General features: G+C 38.0%; 2 protein-coding genes across 2 annotated transcripts; both read left to right on the top strand.

Annotated features, from left to right (window-relative positions):
- Positions 1-5,630: 5,630 nt before the first annotated feature.
- On the top strand, positions 5,631-6,983 carry LOC120430560 (uncharacterized). Its single transcript, XM_039595674.1, has one exon. The coding sequence runs from the start codon at positions 5,631-5,633 to the stop codon at positions 6,981-6,983; it is 1,353 nt and encodes a 450-aa protein (XP_039451608.1).
- Positions 6,980-8,176, top strand: LOC120430559 (uncharacterized). Its single transcript, XM_039595673.1, has one exon. It carries the CDS (start codon positions 6,980-6,982, stop codon positions 8,174-8,176), a length of 1,197 nt encoding a protein of 398 aa, XP_039451607.1.
- The last annotated feature ends 2,811 nt before the right edge of the window (positions 8,177-10,987 follow it).

Raw genomic sequence — 10,987 nt, 5'->3', positions numbered from 1 at the left:
TAAAATTCTAAAATTCTAAAATTCTAAAATTCTAAAATTCTAAAATTCTAAAATTCTAAAATTCTAAAATTCTAAAATTCTAAAATTCTAAAATTCTAAAATTCTAAAATTCTAAAATTCTAAAATTCTAAAATTCTAAAATTCTAAAATTCTAAAATTCTAAAATTCTAAAATTCTAAAATTCTAAAATTCTAAAATTCTAAAATTCTTAAATTCTAAAATTCTAAAATTCTAAAATTCTAAAATTCTAAAATTCTAAAATTCTAAAATTCTAAAATTCTAAAATTCTAAAATTCTAAAATTCTAAAATTCTAAAATTCTAAAATTCTAAAATTCTAAAATTCTAAAATTCTAAAATTCTAAAATTCTAAAATTCTAAAATTCTAAAATTCTAAAATTCTAAAATTCTAAAATTCTAAAATTCTAAAATTCTAAAATTCTAAAATTCTAAAATTCTAAAATTCTAAAATTCTAAAATTCTAAAATTCTAAAATTCTAAAATTCTAAAATTCTAAAATTCTAAAATTCTATAATTCTAAAATTCTAAAATTCTAAAATTCTAAAATTCTAAAATTCTAAAATTCTAAAATTCTAAAATTCTAAAATTCTAAAATTCTAAAATTCTAAAATTCTAAAATTCTAAAATTCTAAAATTCTAAAATTCTAAAATTCTAAAATTCTAAAATTCTAAAATTCTTAAATTCTAAAATTCTAAAATTCTAAAATTCTAAAATTCTAAAATTCTAAAATTCTAAAATTCTAAAATTCTAAAATTCTAAAATTCTAAAATTCTAAAATTCTAAAATTCTAAAATTCTAAAATTCTAAAATTCTAAAATTCTAAAATTCTAAAATTCTAAAATTCTAAAATTCTAAAATTCTAAAATTCTAAAATTCTAAAATTCTAAAATTCTAAAATTCTAAAATTCTAAAATTCTAAAATTCTAAAATTCTAAAATTCTAAAATTCTAAAATTCTAAAATTCTAAAATTCTAAAATCCTAAAATTCTAAAATTCTAAAATTCTAAAATTCTAAAATTCTAAAATTCTAAAATTCTTAAATTCTAAAATTCTTAAATTCTTAAATTCTAAAATTCTTAGATGTTTAGATTTTTAGATGTTTAGATTTTTAAATTTTTAGATTTTAGGATTTTTAGATTTTTAGATTTTTATATTTTTAGATTTTTAGATTTTTAGATTTTTAGATTTTTAGATTTTTAGATTTTTAGATTTTTAGATTTTTAGATTTCTAGATTTTTAGATTTTTAGATTTTTAAGATTTATAGATTTTTAGATTTTTAGATTTTTAGATTTTTAGATTTCAGATTTTCAGATTTTTAGATTTTTAGATTTTTAGATTTTTAGATTTTTAGATTTTTCGATTTTTCGATTTTTAGATTTTTAGATTTTTAGATTTTCTGATTTTTAGATTTTTAGATTTTTAGATTTTTAGATTTTTAGATTTTTAGATTTTTAGGTTTTTAGATTTTTAGATTTTTAGATTTTTAGATTTTTAGATTTTTAGATTTTTAGATTTTTAGATTTTTAGATTTTTAGATTTTTAGATTTTTAGATTTTTAGATTTTTAGATTTTTAGATTTTTAGATTTTTAGATTTTTAGATTTTTAGATTTTTAGATTTTTATATTTTTAGATTTTTAGATTTTTAGATTTTTAGATTTTTAGATTTTTAGATTTTAAGATTTTTAGATTTTTAAATTTTTAGATTTTTAGATTTTTAGATTTTTAGATTTTTAGATTTTTAGATTTTTAGATTTTTAGATTTTTAGATTTTTAGATTTTTAGATTTTTAGATTTTTAGATTTTTAGATTTTTAGATTTTTATATTTTTAGATTTTTAGATTTTTAGATTTTTAGATTTTTAGATTTTTAGATTTTTAGATTTTTAGATTTTTAGATTTTTAGATTTTTAGATTTTTAGATTTTTAGATTTTTAGATTTTTAGATTTTTAGATTTTTAGATTTTTAGATTTTTAGATTTTTAAATTTTTAGATGTTTAGATTTTTAGATTTTTAGATTTTTAGATTTTTAGATTTTTAGATTTTTAGATTTTTAGATTTTTAGATTTTTAGATTTTTAGATTTTTAAATTTTTAGATTTTTAGATTTTTAAATTTTTAGATTTTTAAATTTTTAGATTTTTAGATTTTTAGATTTTTAGATTTTTAGATTTTTAGATTTTTAGATTTTTAGATTTTTAGATTTTTAGATTTTTAGATTTTTAGATTTTTAGATTTTTAGATTTTTAGATTTTTAGATTTTTAGATTTTTAGATTTTTAGATTTTTAGATTTTTAGATTTTTAGATTTTTAGATTTTTAGATTTTTAGATTTTTAGATTTTTAGGTTTTTAGATTTTTAGATTTTTAGATTTTTAGATTTTTAGATTTTTAGATTTTTAGATTTTTAGATTTTTAGATTTTTAGATGTTTAGATTTTTAGATTTTTAGATGTTTAGATTTTTACATTTTTAGATTTTTAGATCTTTAGATTTTTAGATTTTTAGATTTTTAGATTTTTAGATTTTTAGATTTTTAGATTTTTAGATTTTTAGATTTTTAGATTTTTAGATTTTTAGATTTTTAGATTTTTAGATTTTTAGATTTTTAAATTTTTAGATCTAGATTTTTATGATTTTTTTTAGCGGAACGAGAAATGAAGAAAACCCACAAAGTTTTTACATATTTAGAAAGATAAATATTTGGTTTTCCTACAAAGGGTTCATCTATAAACCACGTGGATAGTCGAGGGGGGAGGAGGTTTGAGATTTATATTTAAAAAAAAGTGTCCACGTGGTTTATGGATGGTCTCATAGAAATGATGAGTGGATTGAACTAAATAAGGTACTAGAGAGTTAAAAAAGGATTATGGTGGTGGTGGAGGGGGGGGGGGGGGGAGGAATTTTCGAGGAGGTTTTGGTTGAGTGGTAGAACAAACAAGGCTAACAATAAATTTACCTCACTGTTCAAAATTCCTCCAAATTTGACCACATGTTGCGTCCGCTCGAACGGGCCGAGTTTGATGAAACAATAATAGAGCAGTCCCGGAATTGTTGGTGCTGGCCACTCTATAATATTCACTTGGCTGATCCGGGTTGTTCCGGCTGAAACTTACCATCCAAAACAGCGTTCAAAAGTATCACATGGTTCGACAAAAGCACTTCTTCACAGGCCATTGATAAGACCCGGATCCAGATCTTTTCGATTCTTCTTGTTTCACAAAACTACGGCCGCTTTGCCGAATTTCACAATCGCAACTGTAGCATTAATCAAAACACCGGAAACGTTCACGAAACCGGGAAGACTTGGCCACGGTAACAGAAACAGCCCGGGAACCCGGCGCGACGCGACTGAGTGGCCAAACAGTTTGTTGTGATCTGTTAGCGAAAAAAAAACAAAGTCCCGAAACGTCATCACTGCTTAGCGTTGTGGTCGATATTTCTAACACCCGAAACGGCGCCGACGCCGAAATGTAGGCAACAAAGTCGCAGATTTCGTCGACATTGTTAACATAATCGAGAAATTTGTTTTCAAAATCGACAACATTCAATGTTTTCGATTCTATCGACAAATGTTTCTAAACACACGGACAGGATTTCTATCCGTGAGTATATCGCATACTGTGTACGGCAGCATACCATACGCGCGTACCATACGCGCATAAACTGGCATGGTATGGTCAACTTTTGGATACAATTTATATCGGTGTAGTTGTCAAAATCGGTCAAAATAATAAACAATAAACAACACATTTGGCAATTTCGAGTTCTGGAAAATAATCTGTTGCTAGATCTGTTGGCAATTCAATTGTTTGAATTTCAGCGGCCAGATAATTAAAATTTTGTTAATTGGGTACTAAAGCCCTATGTAAATTTTTATGTACAACGGTAAAAAACACGATTAAAAACCATTTCTGATCACTTTTTTTTCATTTTAATGCAATTTTTTTTTGACAAGACAACATTTTTTCGATGGATCAACTATGGTTCCCTTGGAACGAGCTGTCAAGTAGGAGCTTTTCTGTCAAGAAGGACCGCGAGGTTAATTTTTCGAAATTGATTTAAAAGTCCATGTTAAACTCTTTGTGGTCGTACGAAGGGTCATTGTACTCAGAAAAATAAGCTTTATCGCTGTAAACAATAATATCAGCAATCTAAGCTTCATTTTAGGACCCAATTTAAGTGAATAAGTAGAAGGAATCCTGATGCGGACGCAAAGATCCTGGAAAAAACGTTTTGATCAACATAAAGTCTAGGGTATCGCAGCTGGTATAAAAAGCCACATCGTACTACGAGTCGATTCCTCTGAGATTTTACAGCCGGGCGAGAATTCTGGGGATTCTGCCTTCGTTTTTCTGTGACAACGGTTGTTTCGAGGGCGATGCTGTTCGAATTCCTTTCGGACGAGATTTTATTTTCCGATGTGTTCCTTTTTGAGCGCTTCAAAGTGTTCGTCATGTTTGGAAAGGATCGCCGCAGCCTGATCCAGCTCGACGACCTTCCTTCTCTGCTTGTTCAATTTGCTCCATCAAGTACTTTCAACTCGTGTTCTGCCAATTTACAGTAGTTGTGCTTTTCTTTTCCTTCCTCTAAATTTAAAACCCTCCCCCGCCACGGATGCCGAAGCGTGGCACCACCCTCCTGTGGGTAACCCCTTCGCCGGCGACCCACCGGCTTCGGCGAGGTGTTCAAGCAGGGATCTCCCAGCGTCCTCTACTACCATCCTCCGGGAGCGCTCGTGCAAAATAAATCCTGGCTTCCCCCAGGATCCCGGAAGAAACATCTCCCCTCCCCCCCGTTCATTCAGCGCATGACAGGTTCGTTAATCTTCATCAACTGTTGAATATACCACCTCGTTCCGACTATGTCCTACAGTTACTCCATCAACCCGCAATCGCTCTCCGCGATTGTCTTTGGTTTTATCACCAAAATCGACTCAACCTCGCCCTGCAGAATCTGAAACCGCCAACTGCATCTAACCATCAACAAAAACAGCACCAAAGTTGGACGTTGACAAATGTCAAAAGATTCCACACTGAAATAAATCTTCATAGATAATGGTCAATACTGGGTCGCGTATCATACGCACGATATCTAGTATGATACTCGCTACATACACACTCCATACACACCTCAGTATCAGAAGTGATCTGCCCCTAGGCACTTTCTCTCTCGCTGAACCACAAGAACTGCCCTACTACTTTTTGCCGCATCACGCCGTCGTCCGACCCGAAAGCAGTACCACCAAACTACGGGTTGTTTTTGATGCCTCGGCGAAATCTAGCAACGGACAGTCCCTGAACGACCAACTCTTGGACCCTCCTGATCGACAATCTGCTCAGTTTTCGAACGTACAAAGTCGTAGTCACCTCGGACGTCGCAAAAATGTTCCGGCAAATCGATGTCCGGAAAGAAGATCGTCGATTCCAGCAGATCCTGTGGCGAACCAGTCCCGACTAAGACATCGGCGTCTATCAACTGACGACAGTCACCTATGGCACCGCTTGCGCTCCCTTTTTGGCAACCCGGGCACTGCTGCAAACCTGTATCGACGAAGGAGCATTTCCCCCTCGCAGCGGTTTTTGGAGCCGAGACAGTCGAAGAAGCCCTCGAAATGCAGCGGCAGTTGACCGGAATGCTCGGAAAGGCGGGATTCGAGTTGCACAAGTGGTGTTCTAACCGCAGCGAACTATTGGCCGGCATACCAGAGGACAAACTGGAGCAGAAAGTGCTTTTCACCGAAGAAGGCAAAACCAAGACCCTCGGGATTACCTGGCAACCAGATCTCGACGTCTTCTGTTTCGACATCCACTCGATTGCGTTTTCGGAAGGACCTCCAACTAAGCGCAAAGTTCTCTCGGACATCTCCAAGTTCTTCGATCCGTGTGGACTAGCAGCTCCAGTGGTCATGACGGGCAAAATCTACATGCAAGACCTGTGGCGAGGAAAGAAGAAGTGGGACGTAGCACTCAAGGAAGATCTGGCCAAGCTGTGGATCGAGTACAGGGACGAGTTGTCGGAGATGAAAACCATCAGGATCAGTCGCTGTGTGCTTCCCCTTCGTAGAACGGTCTTTGTCGAGTTGATTGGGTTCAGCGATGCGTCGCAAAAGGGCTATGGGGCAAATTTGTACGTACGATCAGTAAACCACGAAGGTCAAACCGCAATTCGTTTGTTGTGCGCCAAGTCGCACGTCGCACCGCTTAAAGAAAAAAGAGCCTTGATTCCGCGCTTAGAAATTTGTGGATGTGTGAAGCTCGCTCAACTAGTCGACAAAGTAAAACGATCACTACCAATCGAATTCGACCGCATAACTTGCTACACGGATTCCATGATCGCCTTGAGTTGGATCAACACCTGTCCAAGCAAACTTGAACCGTTCATCGCCAACCGAGTTGCTCGGATTTTGCGATTGACCAGCAAGATCGACGGGTTCCACTGCCGGACCGAGGACAATCCGGCGGATCTACTCTCGCGTGGGATCATGCCTGGAAAACTAGCAACGTGCGGAAAGTGGTGGAAGGGTCCGCCATTCATGATCGACCACAAGAGACCAACCAGTGTGCAGCTCATCCCTGAAGATCAACTTCCGGGACTACTCGTCGTCTGCGCCGTGGAAACGGTGGAGAGATTTTCGCTGTTCGACAACTGCGAGAAGTACTTCACCATGGTTCGAGCCGTCGCACGGATCCAGCGCTGGCACCAGAACGCGTGCAAGCGGAGTCCAGAGAATCGTCGCCACGGTCGTCTGTTCAGCCCGGAGGAGATGCGTCGAGCCACGCTGGCCCTCGTTCGTCTCGCACAGGAGGAAGCCTTTCCGGAAGTATTCGCCCAATTGCGCAAAAAGGTAACCCTCCAGAACCACTCGCTAATCCCGCTTTCCCCATTCACAGATGAACGCGACGTCCCCGGGTCGGAGGACGCCTCTCCAAGTCGTCCTGCTCGTACGACACGAAACACCAGATGATCCTGCCACAGAAACATCCCTTAACTGTTGCCATCATCCGCGATAAGCATACGCAAAACATGCACGCTGGAATCGAGCTGACCTTAGCTGCCAGTCGAAGGGAGTTCTGGATCATCCGTGGGAGAGTCGCGGTCAAAGATGTGATTGGGAAGTGCGTCGTGTGCTTCGAAGACAACCCTCGCCCAGTTCGCCAGTTCATGGGAGACCTGCCTGCGTGCCGCCTGGAAGGATGGTACCCATTCCATCAAGTCGGAATCGATCTCTGTGGACCAGTTTTCATCAAGCAGCGCAACAAACGGTCGACTGTTCAGCACAAGGCCTGGATCGTGCTGTTCGTCTGCCTGTCGACAAAGGCAATCCATCTCGAGCTCGTCAGCGAGTTGTCAACGGCGGCTTTCCTAGCCGCTTTCGATCGTTTCGTCAGTCGTCGCGATCGCCCTGCTGTTGTTTGGACCGACAACGGCACCAACTTTGTCGGCGCTGCTAACCTGCTTGCGGAGTGGAATAAGTTCTTCGCGAGTGTCGATACCCAAGACGAGATTCAACGCGCCCACAGCAACGAGATCACCTGGAGATTCAACCCCCCGGAGGCCCCACACTTTGGCGGGATCTGGGAATCGAACATCAAGCAGGCCAAAAAGTTACTGGTGAAGCACACGGCGGGAGCAGCCCTATGTTTCGAAGAGATGTCGACAGTACTCGCACGTATCGAAGCAATCCTCAACTCTCGTCCGATCACGCCACTCTCGAACGACCCGGAGGATTTCGAGCCACTAACACCCGGACATTTCTTGGTGTTTCGTCCGCTGAACGCTGTCGCACGTCCCGAGGTCGACCGAACCAAGCACGCACGATCACGATACGAGCACATCACCAAAATCGTGCAACACTTCTGGGATCGCTGGCACTTCGAGTACCTGACGACGTTGCAGCAGAGGTACAAGTGGCACCACAAAATCGTCGTTGAAGTTGGACAGCTGGTGCTGATCAAGCGGGACAACATGCCGGTGCAGAAGTGGCTACTCGGTCGAGTCGTTGAGCTGTTCCCTGGCGTTGACGGAGTCACGCGTGTCGTCAAGGTCAAGACCAAGGATGGGATCCTTAAGCGAGCGGTTGCAAAGCTGTGCTTCCTTCCAATCGACCCCGAGAACGGTGTTGAAAGCGCAACCTTTCAAAGGCGGGAGGATGTTTAAAATGTGACGACAATTGGTCAATCCACCCTACGCGCAAGCAGCAGCAAGTGAAGCACGCCGCGGGCGAAAACAAAACGCAGTCTCGAGCGAACTGTCAGCCGTCGTCGTCGTCGTCGTTGTGTCGAAGGAAGTGTCGAGAGAAAGAGAGGGAGAATAAAAATTAGCCGTGTTAGCCAAGTAAACAAGTACATGTCTTTGTATGTATTCCCCCCTGTAAATAGTCCCTACTGCAGTAGTCTTAATATAGTTCAAACTTGACTCTCGAGTGAAAACCACGTCTTTAGAACTTTTATCCGAAAGTCTCGAAAGTTCCCGGTCGCGAACGCGTTTTATCGCTTGTGTCGAAGTGAATCTAGTTTCGAAGAATGCTAATTAGCAAAATTGTCGCGTTGAAAAGTGTCGAAAAGTGTATCGAGAGACAGTCGAAACTCTGGCGGGCACTTGCGAGTGCCGTCGAGATCTCGCGTGAAATTGTGTCGCAATCGTAACGAACTAAAGTGACGAAAGTGTCGAAACAAAAAGAACTAAAAGTGTCGAAACGAGACGAGAACCGATCCAGCTTCGAGGAAAAGTGAACCACATCTACCAGCAATTTTAATTGTAACTTTTTTGTATTCATCAAATATCAACACTATGTTCAGCAAAGTTGTACGATTTGGTGTGTTCTAAAAGTCCTTCATACACAACTTTGTCAAATTCCGTAAATGAAAAGCACTACAAACAAAAAAATGTGCCGCGAACCAAAAATTAACCTCGCGATGATTGACATCACTGTTGAACACTCCGTGCTCAAACTCAACCCACATCAACTAATCATGTCTCTGCGAAACGACTTTACGCAGTAGGCCTGGCCGATTTACCCTTGTGATGTTTCAATGCATTCTAATGCAATGGCACACTACAAATGTAAATAAATGACAAAAAGAGTGCTAGGCGTAATCTAACCTAAGGCACTCTCCAGGATCCCTCGAAAGATTGGCTGCGCTAGTGTTTGCTTAGATTAGATTAGAAAGTTTGTATGGAGATTCTGTGCGATTCGGTTCTTCTACATATTGCATGCAATTTTTAAGGTGTATGCAAGTGCGACGAACCACCCTTATCCTCCATAAAAACGTTGGAGAAAACCCATTCGGCCCTGTCTAAATATTTTCGAAAAATTCAAAGTGCACGTGTTTCTGGGGCATTAAAGTTCATGCTTTCCCTCGAGTTGAGCCTGTGCAGTCATTCTTGTAAACAACAGAATATAGGTTGTACACTCAAACCCCGATGGTTTGACACCAACTTTTGTCAAACGAACGGGGTCACATTTTAGTTTGACACCCCTTTTACACTTTATGGCTGAAAGGCTCATTAATAAAGACAACTAACTAACCCCTTTTACACGGAGTTTAGACACACTATCAAACATTTGTTTGCGCCGTGTACTTTGACCAACCAACGGGGTACAAACTAAAAAAGTGACAAACGAAAAAGTTACCATCCACCGGGGGTTGAGTGTATTATCAAAGTTGCTATATAATATCATTTTGCTTTTTTTAACAATTCATTAATTTCATAACTGAGACAGATAAGAATACGAGTTGAGGCCAGCATTTGATTTACACAAAATTTCATTATTGCTGTTTAGATGATGCATAAGGATTAGTTTGTCCCAAAAAAAGACGTTGTGGTGGAAACCTTCGGGCGCACCCGCCTTTCGATAGTTTTTTGCCTCAAGAACAATGTTTTCACACAACGAAAAATTTAAAAAAAAATGGAATGATCCGCCTTAGTAAAGTGTACCGAAAACTTTACAAAAATATACAAATTAATGAATCTAGTGTAGTAGGCTTATTAGGGTGGTCCAAATCCGAACTTTTTTGGGGCTACCCCCTGAAATCAAAGATTGACCCATCACTAGGCTAAATTCCAAATTTGGGCTCATTCTGACCACGGGAACCCCTCCCTCCAATCGATTAAAGTTTGTATGGAAAAAATCGTCAAAATATATGGAGAAAAACAACTGTTTTACTTTTTTACCTTTGGAAGGCGCCATAATTATCCGATTCTTACCATTTCTCAAATGTAGAACCTTCATTAAATTAAACAGGCAGGCAGGTAGGCGAACAAGCTCGTGAGAGAGTTTGAACCTAAAGAGAGCACGTGCGTGTACGAATTGGAAATAAACATCGTTGTTAGGTAGCCCCTTACAGCTGGCCGCGCAAAAAAGGTCAGTTTTGGACGCTAATAACTTCGCGGGAAAAAATCCTAAAAATATGGTGTCTTGGGGAAAGTTGTTCTAAATTTAATTAAGGTCCAGTTAGCATCATAGTCTCTTCGGGAAAGTTTTAGAGCACCTTCCAGGCCATCCGAATATGAATCCGGTTTTAGTACAGCGTGAAACGTGGATTTTATAAATATCAAAATCCAAAAAAAATGGTTTTTCCCATACAAATTTATATGGAAAATTGAATCGCTTTGCGCAAAGTGAGGACTAAACCAATCGTTCCCAAACTTTGGGGAGTTGTTTAAGACCCCAAAAGGAACTGGAAAATGGTTGTGCTCGCTAAATTTGGACAACTTTTTTTTTTTCCATACAACCATATTACACCCTAACGGGGCAATTTGAACGCATTTTTCAAGGTTTTAGAACAATAATGAAATTTTCTATGAAAACAAACATTTTTTCAATAAATCGCAAATCGCTAGTTCAATACGATTTATGGGAATTTTTCGCTGCATGAAAATATTGTTCCTGAGGCAAACACCTATCGAAAAGCGGGTAAGCCCGAAAGTTTCCACCACATTGCTTTTTTTTGGGGACACAAGGAT

Source organism: Culex pipiens, unplaced genomic scaffold (genome assembly GCF_016801865.2).
Source record: "Culex pipiens pallens isolate TS unplaced genomic scaffold, TS_CPP_V2 Cpp_Un0064, whole genome shotgun sequence".
In the NCBI taxonomy this organism is placed as follows: domain Eukaryota; kingdom Metazoa; phylum Arthropoda; class Insecta; order Diptera; family Culicidae; genus Culex; species Culex pipiens.
This window is presented reverse-complemented; position numbering and strand designations above follow the sequence as displayed.

Bases quoted from the DNA above. Each gene is read 5' to 3' on its own strand.
- LOC120430560 (XM_039595674.1), top strand. From the start codon at position 5,631: ATGCAGCGGCAGTTGACCGGAATGCTCGGAAAGGCGGGATTCGAGTTG.
- LOC120430559 (XM_039595673.1), top strand. From the start codon at position 6,980: ATGATCCTGCCACAGAAACATCCCTTAACTGTTGCCATCATCCGCGAT.